Below are 18,537 nucleotides of genomic sequence, written 5' to 3' on the forward strand. Positions count from 1 at the left end.
GTCCTCCTTAACGCAGCGCCGACACCATGTTCTTCACGTCGTTGGTCACCATGGTTCTGATTTTGAGTTGTCGTGGAGAAAACCAGGATTCAATTTCTTGATGAAGGACATGGAGCAGCTCCTCCCCTGTGTGACTCCGTTCGCCCAGGGAAACCAGGTGCAGAACAGCATGAGAGTGATGAGAGTGATGAGAGGGGTCGCACATGGCTTGCATACACTACATGCCTCCAAAATAATTCTTGGATATTTACATGAAAATAATGTATTTGGTGTAAATCGCGAGAGGGGCATAGTTGAAGGCATTGAGTTCACAAGAGATACAGAGCAGCGGAGTTTGCTTTGAAATTTAAAATTTCAACATTGTATAATTCAGCCCAAATAGCAAAAAGATGTGTACAGTCACCCATCAATTTTCCCCAAAAAAACCCGTTTCACATAACACATCTCACCACTACGTAATTTGGCCCATACCGCAAAAAGGAGGTGTAAAATCACCCATAAATTTTCAAAAATATACCTGTGTTACATAAAGAATTTCACCACTAAGTAAATCATTCCATACCGCAAAAGGAGGTGTACGGGGGGCATGGCTTGCTCATGGCGGAGTAAGACGCACAGTGAAACAGCTCTTCCACCATCCCTGCTATATACCGCTATCCTCCTCGCAATTTTCCTTACCGATCGTCCAGATGGGTCGCAAAACAGCGAAGGATCCAGTGGAGACCGAACCCCAATCTGATAATACCGGCATTCAGAAGTTCTTTGGCTACCACATGGGTGCTGCGGGGCATCAAGCTACGCCTAAGATGGCCGCTGCTTCCTCCCTTCCTAATGCTGAATGCAGCGCACGCTCACCGCCTTCTGAAATTGACTCTCGGAGTCCCTCATCATGCGCTTCTGACAGTGGCTGGGATCTCCGTGCCCAGTTACAGGCGTTACCCACCAAAGAGGACCTAGAGAATTCGGTCTTCAGGTTGGAGAGGACATACAAGACTGAGATGGAGGTACTGAAGGGGGAAATCAAACACCTAGGCCATCGGGTGGAGGCCTCTGAGAAGGCACAGGAGCCCATACTAGAAGATCATCACAAGGTGTGGGAAGCCCACTCCCAGCATATATCTCAGCTATTATCCCACTTAGACAACATCAACAACCGTCATCGCCAAAACAATCTTCAGATCAGAGGTGTTGCCGAATCGGTCCAACCCGATGACCTAGAGCATACTATACAATCACTCTTTGACTCTTTACTGAATGGATCAGTCACACTCCTTATCGAGCTTGATCGTATACATAGAGCTCTGGGGCCTAAATTGGTCGATCCGGCCAGGCCACACGACATTGTGTGCCGTGTCCACTTTTACAAAATCAAAAAAGCCATCTTGAATGCTGCTCATCAGGCAGAGAAAGTGGAAATTGAAGGGTCTCAGATCGAAATTATGCCTGATCTCTCCAGAAGAACACTTCAACTTTGCAGAGCGGTACGTCCTATACTTACCCTGCTAAAAGACAAGGACATTACCTACAGATGGGGATTCCCATTTCAGCTTCAGGCAAAGAAGTATGGAAGATCAGCAACATTCCATGATCCAGCGGACCTTTCCAAGTTTCTAGAGACTTTCTCATTACCTCAGGTCTCCCTTCCGGACTGAGGATATGCTTCGTCCGGGCCTCCACTTGTCCCTCCCTTTATTTATAGGGTTGCAGGGTTAACCTTAATCAAATGCTCCCTGGTTCCTCATCTACCCTGGAAAGGGGTCTCTTACGTTTTTTTCGTGCAGGCCGCTCGCTTGGTCAAACCTAGATACTGGAAGACTACAACCACCCCACACTTTAGAGATTGGCTCAATACCTTTTAAAAAATCCATAGAATGGAGGAACTCGTGGTGGAGGACGAAGGGAACGATGCTAAATACCTTAAAACTTAGACCCCTTGGTTACTATATAAGGATTCTAGTTAATGTCAGTTGTGGTTGAGCAGATTAGACGCCACTTTCTAAACAGTTTTTGGTTCATGTCAGCGCAGGACTCCCCCCCTCTTCCCCCCCCCCCTTCTCCTTGTCTTTGGTGTTTTGTCATTTATATGTCTTAGCATTCTCTTAGGCTGGGAATCCTTCTCTATATGGGCGGCATTAGTTGTCACCTTCCTGGCTGCCTTACTGGCACATTTCATCCATTCTGATATTATGATTATCTGTTGTATCTATGTCATGTGATGCTTTACCATGATACCCAAGTCACGATATTGTACTGTCTTTGTCCTTTTCTTTTTGCTCTTTAATAAAATAAATTAAACAACAAAAGGAGGTGTAAATTCACCCATACATTTTCCAAAAAAAGCCAGTGTCACATAAAGAATTTCACGACTAAGTAAGTCGGTCCATACCGCAAAAGTAGGTGTACATTCACCCATACATTTTCTGAAAAAAAGCTAGTGTCACCTAAATAGTTTCACCACTAAGTACTTCGGTCCATACCACAAAAGGAGGTGTACATTCACCCATACATTTTCAGAAAAAAAAAACATTGTCACATTAGAAATTTCACCCCTAAGTACTTCGGACCATACCGTAAAAGGAGGTGTACATTCACCCATACCTTTTCCCCAAAAAAGACAGTGTCACATAAAGAATTTCACCACTAAGTACTAGTGATGAGCGAGCATGCTCGGCCGAATACCTGTTCGGCTCGAACATTGCTATGCTCATCAGTTCCAAGTGCTTGGCCGAATAATTCAGGTGCTTGAATACAATTTAATATAATGTAAGTTGATGGGAGAACCACAGGCACCCCCTGCTCGGAAGAGAAGAGGGTGTCTGGTTCATAAAAAAGGTTAGAAATTGATGGAAACTCCATCAAAATGGTTTGGAAATAGCATTAAGAGGATAGCTGGATGCATCTTAGACTCCTATTATGTATAACATACAATATACAAACACACAAAGGCTATATGCCAAAAGCCAGGTATGTACAAGCCATCAATCTATCCATGAGCTATTCCAAACCAGCTCTCATCTGACTTGAGAACCAGTAAACCTCAACGTTATTTTGCATCTGTTGGATGGCTTGGGTGGACCTGCACACCTAGATCAATATCATTAGAGCAACAAAAAGTTTTCCGATTATCCTAACAAAATATTCAATAACCTTTCTATACAGTTTTGTCATGTAAAAACTCATTTGCATAAACATGGGAATATGGGAAAGACATGCAAATGAGCAGAATCTGCCTTGTTTTTCAGCTTTCATAAGACTATGAAAACCAATAGATGGCGCTATTGAGTTATGAATAGCGCCCTCTATTGGTTTTACAGTCTTATGACAAGACAAATATTTTTGTCAGAAGATGGTCAATAGAAATGCATGAGTTCATTTTTCACATTAAGACCATTCGGATGTCTAAAAATGCAAAAAGATGATGTATGTGGGCTGCACCACCAGAAAATTCAAAGTCAGAATTTTGGAGCACCTCAACTACGTTAGCAATCCTGCCAGTGTTAACATATCCAATGCGGCTAAACATTTTATACAGAAACATGAACGCAATGTGAAATACTTTAAAGCTTTTGCGATCGAACAAGTGAAACTACCTAAAAGAGGAGGTGACCTAAGGCTTTTTGGATTTTTAAATTAGATACTAGACATCCGAATGGTCTTAATGTGAAAAATGAAAATTTTTTGATGGGTATTAGAGGAATAAGATTTGCCTACAATATATTTGTATATGTATATGCTTAAATATGTATGCATGACAGTTTGTATTATTTTGCATATGTAATTTTATATCTTGGTTATGGGAATTGTCACTTTATATATAGAAGCATCGAATTTAGATGGATGCTACTTGCATTTTCATTGCTTAATAATGCGAACAGTGCCTTATACAGGGAACAGAGGGCTCCACTTTTTCCTTCTCTTCCCTTCCCCCATCTTTCCAGGTGGGGGTGGAACCAGTCCAGTATTTAATCCCTGGAAAAGACACTGCTCACAGTTAAGAATAAGAACTTCGTTCGAAGCGCGTCAATGTTGCTACACTAGTGGGTGCATGCCCTATACATTGTTTCTACTGCCTGAATAAAGACAAGGATTTTAGCTACCAAAGAAAACTTGAGTGGTGGAACTTTTTTTTTTATAAATTATGTTACATAAAGAATTTCACCAATAATTACTTCGGTTCATACCGCAAAAGAGGGTGTACATTCACCCATACATTTTTCGGAAAAAAAGCCAGTGTCACATAAAGCCAGTGTCACTTGTGGGTATCCAGATTGAGCCTTTGTCAAAACAGAAGGAAGGAGAAGAAAGAGCGCCAAGACTACCAGTGAGGGCGAGAAGCATGACAGACGCAAGAATATGATTATCCCATATGTAGCTCAGGTGTCTGAGAAACTCAAAAGGATTTTTAATAAACATCACATCCGTGTCTGCTTTAAACCCAGAAACACACTGAGACTACAACTGGTTCACCCGAAAGACCCAGCGCCTAAACACAAGATGGACAACATTGTGTACGCAGTCCAGTGCAATGAGGAATGCTCAGAACTGTAAATCGGCAAAACAAAACAACAACTACATCAACGTATGGCTCAGCATAGAAGAGCCAAAACCTCTGGTCAAGATTCAGCCGTGTACTTACATCTAAAAAAAACAGGTCACACCTTTGAAGACAGTCAAGTACATGTTTTGGATAAGGAGGCCGATTGGTACAAACGAGGTGTGAAGGAGGCCATCTACTTAAAAATGGAGAAGCCAAGCTTGAATAGAAGCGGGGGGGTTAGACATCTATTGTCTAATTGTCACATACAATGCTGTCTTGACACCTTTTTCTGGGAGGTCATTATCACCTACTGACTCCAATTAGGATAATAGATTCAACAACACCTTTGGCCCCATGCTGGGTATAATGACCTCTGACCCCATGCTGGGTATAATTACCAGATGTTGACTTGGTTACATATTTATTCCCAGAGAATTCTTGTACGGTCACTCAGAATTGAGAAAGCTAGTTGGAAGAACGAGTGAAACATTTTCAAGAAATCTACAGTAAGTCCAGTTGCCTTGATTTATTCTTTACAGATAGTGTCACATAAAGAGTTTCGCCACTAAGTAAGTCGGTCCATACCGCAAAAGGAGGTGTACATTCACCCATACATTTTCTGAAAAAAAGCCAGTGTCAAATATAGAATCTCACCACTAAGTACTTCGGTCCATACCTCAAAAGGAGGTGTACATTCACCCATACATATTCGGAAAAAAGGCAGTGTCACATAAAAAATTTCACCACTAGGTACTTCGTTCCATACTGCAAAAGGAGGTGTACCTTCACCCATACTTTTCCAAAAAAAAGCCAGTGACACATAAAGAAGTTTACCACTAAGTACTTCAGTCTATTCCGCAAAAGAAGGTGTACATTCACCCATACATTTTCCAAAAAAAGCCAGTGTCACATAAAGTATTTCACCACTAAGTAAGTCGGTCCATATCGCAAAAGGATGTGTACATTAACACATACATTTTTTGAAAAAAAGCAAGTGTCACAAAGAATTTCACAACTAAATAAGTCGGTTCATACCGCAAAAGGAGGTGTACATTCAACCATACATTTTCCGAAAAAAAGCCAGTGTCAAATAAAGAATTTCAACACTAAGTACTTTGGTCCATACCTTAAAAGGAGTTGTACATTCACCCATACATTTTCAGAAAAAAAAACAGTCACATAAAGAATTTCACCACTAAGTACTTCGGTCCATACCTCAAAAGGAGGTGTACATTCACCCATACATTTTCAGAAAAAAGCCAGTGTCACATCAAGAATTTTACCACTAAGTACTTCGGTCCATTCCGCAAAAGGAGGTGTACATTCTCCAATACATTTTCCAAAAATTAGGCAGTGTCACATAAAGAATTTCACCACTAACGCTACTTTCACACTTGCGTTCAGAGCGGATCCTTCTGAGACGGATCCGCTCATATAATGCAGACGGTGGATCCGTTCAGAACGGATCCGTCTGCATTATATTGTAAAAAAAATTCTAAGTGTGAAAGTAGCCTGAACGGATCCGTCCAGACTTTTACATTGAAAGTCAATGGGGGACGGATCCGTTTGAAGATTGAGCCATATTGTGTCATCTTCAAACGGATCCGTCCCCATTGACTTACATTGTAAGTCTGGACGGATCCGCTTGCCTCCGCACGGCCGCAGCTGCAAGCAGCGTTCAGGTGTCCGCCTGCTGAGCGGAGCGGAGGCTGAACGCTGCCAGACTGATGCATTCTGAGCGGATCCGTGTCCACTCAGAATGCATTAGTGCTGGACGGATGCGTTCGGGGCCGCTTGTGAGCCCCTTCAAACGGAGCTCACAAGCGGACACCCTAACGCTAGTGTGAAAGTAGCCTAAGTCCTTTGGTCCATACTGCAAAAGGAGGTGTACATTCACCCATACATTTTCCCCCCAAAAAAGCCAGTGTCACATAAAGAATTTCACCACTATGTACTTCAGCCCATACTGCAAAAAGAGGTGTACAGTCGTGGCCAAAAGTTTTGAGAATTAGATAAATATTGGAAATTGGAAAAGTTGCTGCTTAAGTTTTTATAATAGCAATTTGCATATACTCCAGAATGTTATGAAGAGTGATCAGATGAATTGCATAGTCCTTCTTTGCCATGAAAATTAACTTAATCCCAAAAAAAACTTTCCACTGCATTTCATTGCTGTCATTAAAGGACCTGCTGAGATCATTTCAGTAATCGTCTTGTTAACTCAGGTGAGAATGTTGACGAGCACAAGGCTGGAGATCATTATGTCAGGTTGATTGGGTTAAAACGGCAGACTTGACCTGTTAAAAGGAGGGTGATGCTTGAAATCATTGTTCTTCCATTGTTAACCATGGTGACCTGCAAAGAAACGTGTGCAGCCATCATTGCTTTGCATAAAAATGGCTTCACAGGCAAGGATATTGTGGCTACTAAGATTGCACCTCAATCAACAATTTATAGGATCATCAAGAACTTCAAGGAAAGAGGTTCAATTCTTGTTAAGAAGGCTTCAGGGCGTCCAAGAAAGTCCAGCAAGCGCTAGGATCGTCTCCTAAAGAGGATTCAGCTGCGGGATCGGAGTGCCACCAGTGCAGAGCTTGCTCAGGAATGGCAGCAGGCAGGTGTGAGCGCATCTGCACGCACAGTAAGGCGAATACTTTTGGAAGATGGCCTGGTGTCAAGAAGGGCAGCAAAGAAGCCACTTCTATCCAAAAAAAACATCAGGGACAGATTGATTTTCTGCAGAAAATATGGTGAATGGACTGCTGAGGACTGGGGCAAAGTCATATTCTCCGATGAAGCCTCTTTCCGATTGTTTGGGGCATCAGGAAAAAGGCTTGTCCGGAGAAGAAAAGGTGAGCGCTACCATTAGTCCTGTGTCATGCCAACAGTAAAGCATCCTGAGACCATTCATGTGTGGGGTTGCTTCTCATCCAAGGGAGTGGGCTCACTCACAATTTTGCCCAAAAACACAGCCATGAATAAAGAATGGTACCAAAACACCCTCCAACAGCAACTTCTTCCAACAATCCAACAACAGTTTGGTGAAGAACAATGCATTTTCCAGCACGATGGAGCATCGTGCCATAAGGCAAAAGTGATAACTAAGTGGCTTGGGGACCAAAACGTTGACATTTTGGGTCCATGGCCTGGAAACTCCCCAGATCTTAATCCCATTGAGAACTTGTGGTCAATCCTCAAGAGGCGGGTGGACAAACAAAAACCCACTAATTCTGACAAACTCCAAGAAGTGATTATGAAAGAAAGGGTTGCTATCAGTCAGGAATTGGCCCAGAAGTTGATTGAGAGCATGCCCCGTCGAATTGCAGAGGCCGTGAAAAAGAAGGGCCAACACTGCAAATACTAACTCTTTGCATAAATGTCATGTAATTGTCGATAAAAGCCTTTGAAACGTATGAAGTGAGTGTAATTATATTTTAGTACATCACAGAAACAACTGAAACAAAGATCTAAAAGCAGTTTAGCCGCAAACTTTGTGAAAACTAATATTTGTGTCATTCTCAAAACTTTTGGCCACGACTGTACATTCACCCATACATTTTCTGAAAAAAAAGCCAGTGACACATAAAGCATTTCACCACTAAGTCAGTCGGTCCATATAGCAAAAGGAAGTGTACATTCACCCATACATTTTCCACCCAAAAAGCCAGTGTCACATGAAGAATTTCACCTCTATGTACTTCAGCTTATACCACAAAAGGAGGTGTACATTCACCGATACATTTTCTGAAAAAAAAAGCCAGTGTCACATAAATAATTTCACCACTAAGTCAGTCGGGCAATACCGCAAAAGGAGGTGTACATTCACCCATAAATTTTACGAAAAAAAAAGCCAGTGTCATATAAGGAATTTCATCACTAAATACTTCGGTCCATACTGCAAAAGTAGCTGTACATTCAACCATCCATTTTCCAAAAAAAGCCAGTGTCACATAAAGAATTTCACCACTAAGTACTCCAGTCCATACCAAAAAATGAGGTGTACATTCTTACATACATTTTCCAAAAATTAGGCAGTGTCACATAAAGAATTTCACCACTAAGTACTTCGGTCCATACAGCAAAAGGTGGTGTACATTCACCCATATATTTTTTTTTTTTTAAAGGCAGTGTCACATAAAGCGTTTCACCAGTAAGTACAAAGGTCCATACAGCAAAAAGGAGGTGTACATTCACCCATACATTTTCAACAAAAAAAAGCCAGTGTCAAATAAAGAATTTCACCACTATGTACTTCAGCCCATACTGCAAAAGGAGGTGTGTATTCACCCATACATTTTCTGAAACAAAAAGCCAATGTCACATAAATAATTTCACCACTAAGTCAGTCGGTCCATACCGCCAAAAGAGGTGTACATTCACCCATACATTTTCAGGGGAAAAAACAGTGTCACATAAAGAATTTCACCATTAAGTACTTCAATCCATACCGCAAAATAAAGTGTACATTCACCCATACATTTTACGGAAAAAAAACTGTGTCACATAAAGAGTTTCACCGCTACGTAAGTTGTTCCATACCGCAAACGGAGGTGCACATTCACCCATACAATTTCCGAAAAAAATCCAGTGTCACATAAAGAATTTCACCAATACTTCGGTCCATACCACAATAAGAAGGTGTACATTCACCCATACATTTTCCAAAAAAAAGCCAGTTTCACATAAAGAATTTCACCAAGTACTTCGGTTCATACCGCAAAAGGAGGTGTACATTCACCAATATATTTGCCGAAAAAAAGCCAGTGTCACATAAAGAATTAACCCATATATTTTTTTTTTTAAAAGGCAGTGTCCCATAAAGCATTTCACCAGTAAGTACAAAGGTCCATACAGCAAAAGGAGGTGTACATTCACCTATACATTTTCCCACCAAAAAGCCAGTGTCACATAAAGAACTTCACCTCTATGTACTTCAGCCCATACCGCAAAAGAAGGTGTACATTCACCCATACATTTTCTGAAAAAAAGCCAATGTCACATAAAGAATTTCACCACTAAGTACTTCAGTCCAAACCGCAAAAGGAGGTGTACATTCACCCATACATTTTCCAAAAAAAAGTAAGTGTCACATAAAGAATTTCACGAAGTACTTCGGTGTACATTCACCCATATATTTTCCGAAAAAAAGTCAGTGTCACATAAAGAATTTCAGCACTAAGTACTTCAGCCCATACTGCAAAAAGAGATGTACATTCACCCATACATTTTCTGAAAAAAAGCCAGTGTCACATAAAGAATTTCACCAGTAAGTCAGTCGGTCCATACAGCAAAAGGAAGTGTACATTCACCCATACATTTCCCCCCCAAAAAGCCAGTGTCACATAAAGAATTTCACCACTAAGTACTCCGGTCCATACCGAAAAAGGAGGTGTACATTCTTACATACATTTTCCAAAAATTAGGCAGTGTCACATAAAGAATTTCACCTCTCTGTACTTCAGCCCATACTGCAAAAGAAGGTGTACATTCACCCATACATTTTCTGAAAAAAAGCCAGTGTCACATAAAGAATTTCAGCACTAAGTACTTCAGTCCAAACCGCAAAAGGAGGTGTACATTCACCCTTGCATTTTCGGAAAAAAAAGCCACTGTCACATAAAGAATTTCACCACTAAGTACTTCTGTCCATACGGCAAAAGAAGGTGTACATTCTCCCATACATTTTCGGAAAAAAAGCCAGTGTCACATAAAGAATTTCGCCACTAAGTACTGCGGTCCAAACCTCAAAAGAAGGTGTACATTCACCCATACATTTTCCGAAACAAAGCCAGTCTCAGATAAGGAATTTCACCACTAAGTAAGTCGGTCCATACTGCAAAAGGAGGTGTACATTCACCCATACATTTTCGGGGGGAAAAAACTGTCACATAAAGAATTTCACCATTAAGTACTACAATCCAAACTGCAAAATAAGATGTACATTCACCCATACATTTTCTGAAAAAAAATCCAGTGTCACATAAAGAATTTCACCAATACTTCGGTCCATACCGCGAAAGGAGGTGTACATTCACCCATATATTTTCCGAAAAAAAGCCAGTGTCACATAAAGAATTTCACAACTAAGTACTTCGGTCCATACTGCAAAAGGAAGTGTACATTCTCCCATACATTTTCCAAAAATTAGGCAGTGTCACATAAAGAATTTAAACACAAGGTACTTCGGTCCATACTGCAAAAATAGGTGTACATTCACCCACACATTTTCCACACAAAAAAGCCAGTGTTACATAAAGAATTTTACCACTATGTACTTCGGTTCATACCGCAAAAGGAGGTGTACATTCACCCATACATTTTCCGATAAAAAAGCCAGTTTCACATAAAGAATTTCACCACTAAGTCCTTCGGTCCATACCACAAAAGGAGATGTACAATCACCCATACATTTTTGGAAAAAAAGCCAGTGTCACATAAAAAATTTCACAGCAAAAAGGGCTTTACCACATTTAACTGCACCACTGAATGGCAAGTAGGCCCTTAATTGAGAGGGTTCACACATAGCTTGCATACACTATATGCCTCCAACTAATTTTTTGGATTTCTACATGAAAATAATGTATTTGTTGGAAATCGTGAGAGGGACATAGCTGGAGACATTTACTTCACAAGAGATACAGAGAAGCAGAGTTCAGCCACCTCTACTTGCCTTCCGTTGTTTTCTGCTCCTGAATTTAAATTGGGGCGACCAGCTTCAGCTTCCTCTGATGTGTATGCCTACGGAGTCCTTTTTTTATGGCTTTGCACAGGGAGCAAGATTGTTATGCACCATTCTGATGGAACTTCTGATCTTAAGAAACTGGACTTGGACTCCAAAGCAGAAGCTCTCCTGTCATGTCTTGTGTGCTGTTGAGATCAAATGCAGACGGAGCAGATGAAAACACATGAATGTTTTCAACTTAGTGAAGATGCTTGATTTATTTGTGAATAGATGGTGTAACGGATTACACTCTCATGCAGGGCGGTGGTGACAGATTCTCTTGCAGACCACAGGGTTAAAGTAAAAATGTTGCTTTATTTATAACACTCCGGCAATACAGGTTATAATTCACTGGGTAGGGGGGAAGGTCCAGCACCACAAAACATAAACCAAACTAAAATAAAACACCTGCCTGTCTGGGCTCTGGTTAATATAGTGAAGATCCTAGTTCACCTATTAAACACAGGCCACACAGAGAATTCGGCTTCTCTAGCCAGCGGGGCAGCCATCTTCCCAGACTTTCTCAAGGCATTACTCTCCCCAGACTGACAGCCTGCACTGTGCTTTATTTCCCCTTGACAATCATAGCTGGTTTCAGCTGGGGATCCTTCAGGCTAGGGGAAACCTGTCCCGGAATGGGGTGGACTGGGGAGGTCCCTCTACCAATCCTACCTTCTCCCAGTCCAATAAAATCCAGCCCATAAACTTAACAAAACCATCTCAGCAACCTACACATTGCTGAGACCATTTTAATCTTCTGGATTTTATTTACCTCGCCCAGTTGAGGAAGCTGGGTGGGATATGCACCCCTTCCAGGACTATACCATACACCTTTCTGTTCACCAAAGTCTGCTGGTGTGTTGTCATCAGCGTCTTCATTATTTTTACTGCAGGACCCACGATGACGTAATTCGGTCCATACAGCAAAAGGAGGTGTACAATCACCCATCAATGTTCCCGAAGAAAGCAAGGTTGAAATAAAAAATGTCACCATTGAAAGGATAATGGAATTCTGTTCATACAGAAGAAAGTCTACAATCTCCCATCAATTTTCCCACAAAAAAGCCTGTTTCACATAAATTTTTTTACTACTACCTAATTCGGTCCATACCGCGAAAAGGGCTTCACCACATATAACTGCACCGCTGAATGGCATTTAGGCCCTAATTTTTTTCTACTATTACACAACACAAAAGGCTTTTCAACAGATTAGTGCAACGCTGGATGGTGAATATATTTTCATTTCGCCACTAATACATGGCAAACAGGGCTGTAGAATATATCACTGCACCACTGAACAGCAATTAGGCCCAATTTTTTTTCTATTTTTGCGCAACACAACAGGCTTCTCAACAGATAAGTCCAATGCTGAACGGCAAATATATTTTTATTTCTCCAGTAATACACGGCAAACTGGGCTTTAGAATATTTCACTACACCGCAGAATGTAATTAGGCCCTAATTGTTTTTCTACTTTTACACAACACAAAAGGCTTTTCAACAGATAAGTGCAACGCTGAACGGCGAATATATTTTTATTTCACCACTAATACACGGCAAACTGGGCTTTAGAATATATCACTGCACCGCTGAGCGGAAAATATATTTTTCCTTTTCCCACTAACACACGCAAAAAAGGGCTTTAAAACAGATAACTGCACTGCTGAGTGGCAAATATATTTTACTTTTGCCACTAATACACGACAAAAAGGGCTGTAATTTTCGCACTTCACCACACAACGGCTAATAAGCCCCTTTCCCCTACTAATACAAGACAAAAAATGCTTTAGAACATATAATTGCACCGCAGTAGGGCAAATAAAACGTAGAAATATTTCATTGTAATAACCCCTGTTAATTCCTGTATCAAACAACGGTTTGATGGAATTACAGAGCTGTATAATGGAAATTTGGATCCCCAGTCAGTGCTGGTGATCCCACCTTCCCAATGTCCTCACACGTGCAGCAGCCATTTTAGGAAAAAATGTGATTCATTACCACAAAGGAAATTTGCATTCTGTGCAAATCAAATTTTTCCTGAAAATCGGAACGAATTCCACTTCGTCAGCTTCGATTTGCTCATCTCTAATCACTTGTTTTGTTTTTTTGGATATCTAAATTAATATATATACATTAGCATTTCATTTTATAGTACCGTATTTTTCGCCCTATAGGACGCATTTCCCCCCCCCCAAAAGTGTGGGAAAAATAGCAGTGCATCTTATGGGGCGAATGCTGCATATCCCCAATATTTAATGATACGCTGCGCCGCGATGCCGTGCGGCTGGTTTATCAGCTGAGAGGGAGGAGGGCTGGGGGCCGGCATCTGCTTTTATAATGACAGCGGGGCCCGTGTAGTGACTGTATTCTACTACAAGGGCCCTGATCACTGTATATAATCATATATGTAATTGAAGGCATTGTTAATGTATACAAATTCTGGGTATCAGCGCCTGTATTATGGTACTTACAAGCGCTCGGTAGCAGAGAGGAGGGAGGAGGCAGACCGGGAAGATGGGCGCTGGCAGCGTGAGTCACTATGTCACGCGCCAGTGCCGCCCACTTTATGAATGAAGCAGGCGGCGTGGCACATGACGAAGTGACTCACGCTGCCAGCGCCAATCCTCACGGCCTGCCTCCTCCCTCCTCTCTGCTACTGAGCGCTTGTAAGTACCGTAATACCGGTGCTGATACCCAGAATTTGTATACATTAACAATGCCTACAATTACAGATACGATTATATACAGTGAGCGGGCCAGTGTAGTAGAATACAGTCACTGCACGGGCCCCGCTGTCATTATAAAATCAGATGCGACCCCCATCTCCTGTATTGGGGGTCATTCATACTACAGGGACACTGTTATGTAAGGGATCTGTGGATGAACATAGCATAAGATGCTATATATGTGTCATCCACAGATCCCCCCATAACAGTGTCATCCACAGATCCCCATAACAGTGCCATCCAGAGACCCCAATAAAAGCCATCCAGAGATCCCCCATAACAGTGTCACCCACAGATCCCCCATAACAGTGTCACCCACAGATCCCCCATAACAGTGTCACCCACAGATCCCCCATAACAGTGTCACCCACAGATCCCCCATAACCACAGATCCCCCATAACAGTGTCACCCACAGATCCGCCATAACAGTGTTACCCACAGATCCCCATAACAGTGTCCTCAACAGATCCCCATAATAATGTCATCCTCAGACCACCATTAGTTCAAAACCCACCAAAAGCACACCTTTTGGTTCAAAATATATTTTTTCCTATTTTCCATCTAAAAAAACTAGGTGCGTCTTATGGGCAGGTGTGTCTTATAGGGTGAAAAATATGGTAATTTTTACACTGGTAAAACTGCTGAAAAAAAGCTGATTTTATTATTTTATTTTTTCCACCAGTGGTCTAAATTCTTTCATTTAATAATTTATTGTGCTGGTTGATAGACTCATAATGACACCAAATAAGTAAAAATTATTATGTCTCAATTTAATATGGTTTATTTACCGTAGAAAAACATGTTTGTTTATTTTTCTCTTTTATATGTTTTTCTCCTATTTGTTACATTTTATGGGTTGATTTTTTTTATGTCTTTTTTTCAAGACAATAACAGACTTGCAAGTCTCAGAACCAAAATCACTCACACTGGTGTAATGCATGGCAACAGCAATTTTGTACAACAAGAGGAAAGCATCAGTAATGTGGATATATGTCCCCACTTTCGCTATAACCCAATGTTATTGACTTCATAGATTTGACTAGCAGACACACATCCACACCCATCACAGCGCCACGGGCTCTCCCACCACCTCTAAGCGATTAGTGCCCTGGCTACCAACTAGGTCTCCCAGATTTTCTTCAATTTCTCCGGCTTTCCCCTCACTTGGAAAGTTAGTCTGTACATCGGCAGAGCTGCATCTATAATCTGCATCCAGCGTTGGACAGAAGCGATTTTTAGGGGGTTTCCAGTTAAATAAAATGAATTTCCTAGCATAGAACATTAGGAGCCGGTATAATATCCTAGAGACTATTCTCTGGTGAGCAGACCGCCGGTAGTCCCAATTTCCTGTTCAAAAACCCATGGACCCCCGACCAGTACGCAGCAGTAACCGGACAGCTCCAGATCATGTGGATCAGGGTTTCCCTGTCTCCATTACATCTAGTGCACTGAGCACTATCCAGTTTGCATATACGTTCCAGTCAGGGGCGTAGCTAAAAGCTCATAGGCCCTGGTGCAAGAGTTTAGCTTGGGCCCCCGTCCCTCAGTGCTTGTTGGCAAGGGGCAGGGGAGCACATAGCCTTTCTGCTGCCTGAGGAAAACATTGAAAGGGCACCCCCTCATGCCAAATTCTTAACCTAACCCCTTCCCTCCAGCCAGAAGTGTAAATTGACCAGTATTCACCATCTGTAATGCCAGTGTCTTATGTGGCACAAGGGTCTTTGGGCCCCCTTAGGCTCCTGGGCCCGGTAGCGACTGCTACCTCTGCACCCCCTATAGCTACGCCCCTGGTTCCAGTCGAACTGGAGTTAAATAAATACAATATAGCTATTTGATCTGAATCAACTGATCTCTAGCGCTAATAACTATAGTTCTCCAGTTATATACTATCTCTTTTTCATGCCTATCTTCTAGCTCCGGAATGTCCACCTTCCATCTGACCAAGGATCTGGACAGCGGTGAAGAAAGCTGTGACAAACGATCCAAATAAAAGCAAGACACCGGCTTACACATACCTTTTTGTGGTGCAATTATTTCAATTGCTCTGTACTCTAGCTTTATCAGGTCCCTTTCAAATTGCTCTGTACATGCACGTCTGAGCTGAAAATACCTAAATAGGCTAGACTGGGATAACAGAAATTCCCCTAACTCCATAAAGGTTTTAAAGTTACCATATGAATATAGTTGGGTAAAATATTTAATGCCGTGTTGCAACCAGAATTCAAAGTCAGGCAGGTTGTACAGTTCAGGTAGTTTCAAGTTCCGCCACAGATGTAGCACTGGGAACCACCCTTCATTAGCCATTTTATCCCCGCACACTCGAGTATTTCCCTTCCACACATTTATCACTGCTGTCATATTGGAGACACCTGGCTGGGTATTTTATTTTTGTAAGTTATACTGTCCAAAAACAGGTAATATCGTCAGACAGAACCTTGACTGCAGCACAAGGTTTCCCTGTGATGATGTTTTAAAAAGGGTGGCAGGGGTGGGGTGGAGCCTTTCTAATTAATGGGATAAGCAAGTAAGATCAATAGTAACACACATAATTGGGTAAAGGAGTATTCTCTTTTAGATAATGCATATATCCCATAGTCTCCCATTTGGGACCGCTCACTGTTAACAAGAGCAGATTGGGCACTCCAGCAACTTCTCCCTCTGATAACAGCTGATCATAAGGGCGAATACCAGTGGCGTTTATCCAAAATGAGCTCATATTTGGTGGACCTACTATGTTGTGAGTTAAAAAACACAATACAGAATTACAATTTTATATACATTATTGAATACATTTACATTACAATGTAAACTTACCCTCATTCCTTCAAAGCGCGATAATGCCCTCAGGGGTCTCAAAGCCCTTAATGTTCTTAGTGACTTAATCGCACCTAAATCTGACCCGTTAAACATACTGGCTATAAGGCAAACCAAGGAGATCTAAGAAACAGGGAGATAACAGCTGTAAGTTTAACGTATGATAAATTGAAAGTTTTTAGATTTTTTAGATTTTTGACTAGGGGCAGCAGACTGTGTGGATGAGTAAGTGACCAATGTTTGAGGGACCAGAGGCCTAGGGAAGCCAAGCGGTTATGCGAGCCCTGTATTGGAACCCAAGTTAAAGCTGTTAGAAGTGGAAATTGCACTGCATATAACTCATAGCTTTGGATGGTCAGCAAATTGATAAGTCCAGGCCAGGGTTCTCTTCATTAGCCTTTAGATCGAGAAATATGTATATGGCTAAAGCTAACCCTACACACTGTCACGAACCAGCGGGTGTGAACCCATGGTGCCATGTGTCCCACCTCCTCTAAGGGCGTTGTCTAAGTGAACCCCTCAATTATTCACAGTACCCCTCATGGTGAGGATAGACTTTCCAGAGGGGAACACCAATTCGCTACCTCTTGAGAAGGGGAGGGACACAAGGCAGCTGGTCCAGGTGGACCAGGAGGTACTGGATTAGGTACCAGAAGTACAAGCGTAGTCAGGCAGGCAGAGTCATTACCAGGAGCAATAGTGCAGGACCGAAGGATGAGGCAGAGGTGGATTCAGACAGGCAAAAGGTCAGGGCAGGTGGCACAGGAACATGTCAGGCAACAGGAGAGTCAAGGCAAGCAGACAGGGATCAGATGGGTAGCAGAATCCAGGAACGAAGTATAAGTCAGGACCACACATGAGTATCAGGATCTTAGCAAACACAGGGACCTTGACACCGAGGCAGAGCCTCTTTAGTACATGCAGGAGAGCAAGGGTTGGTCAGCGAGGCCTAGGACCATGGCGGTAAGCGGGGGAACAGCGGTGTACAGCAGCCGCTGTGACACACATTCAATATCTGTCTGCCAAAGAATTGCTTGGCTGACAGCTATCTCCCCTGACATCGTTTTGACTTCCCCATTCAGTCAAACTGAATGTGTACAGTATGTGTATTCACTGGGGAGAACGCCACTGCCTGACACTTATAGCGGTGGATTATCTCCTGGGAGGACAAGAAAAGTTGGTGAAAAAATTAATTTTGCTTGAACCTTCTCTGTCAGGGTAGTGTCAGAAGCTGCCCATAAACATTAGGCTGATAGCCGAACCTGCCAGTCTTGTTGGGTTTGGCCAGCAATTCACTAATGTGTATGAGACCCTTAAAGGGCTTCTGTCACCCCACTAAAGTCTTCTTTTTTGGGGGGGGGCTAGTTAAATTCCTTATACTGTGATATATGAAAATATAATGGTGTTACATACTTTCCTTCAGCAGTTTCTTATAAAAACGAACTTTTATAATATTCGGGGCTGTCGCTGAGCAACATTGAATTTCAGCTCCCTCCAAAGATTTTCGATTGGGTTCAAGTCAGGAGACTGGCTAGGCCACTCCGGTACCTTGAAATGCTTCTTACAGGGCAACTCCTTAGTTGCTCTGGATGTGTGTTTTGGGTCATTGTCAATGCTCTTACTGAGGGAAAGAGGTTGTTGGCCAAAATCTTGCGATACATGGCCCAACCATCCTCCCTTCAATACGGGGAAGTCGTCCTGTCCCCTTTGCAGAAAAGCACCCCAAAGGATGATGTTT

The 18,537-nt window shown here is 42.1% G+C and overlaps 1 protein-coding gene across 1 annotated transcript in view; it reads right to left on the minus strand.

Moving 5' to 3' along the window:
* LOC122944650 (sodium channel protein type 2 subunit alpha-like) overlaps positions 1–18,537 on the minus strand; it is a 181,434-nt gene that overhangs the window by 36,700 nt on the left and 126,197 nt on the right. Inside the window, exon 23 of the mRNA XM_044303168.1 lies at positions 16,800–16,922. Coding sequence (XP_044159103.1) covers positions 16,800–16,922 — 123 coding nt within the window. The remainder of the gene's footprint in view (positions 1–16,799; positions 16,923–18,537) is intronic.

This window comes from Bufo gargarizans, chromosome 8 (assembly GCF_014858855.1).
Source record: "Bufo gargarizans isolate SCDJY-AF-19 chromosome 8, ASM1485885v1, whole genome shotgun sequence".
In the NCBI taxonomy this organism is placed as follows: domain Eukaryota; kingdom Metazoa; phylum Chordata; class Amphibia; order Anura; family Bufonidae; genus Bufo; species Bufo gargarizans.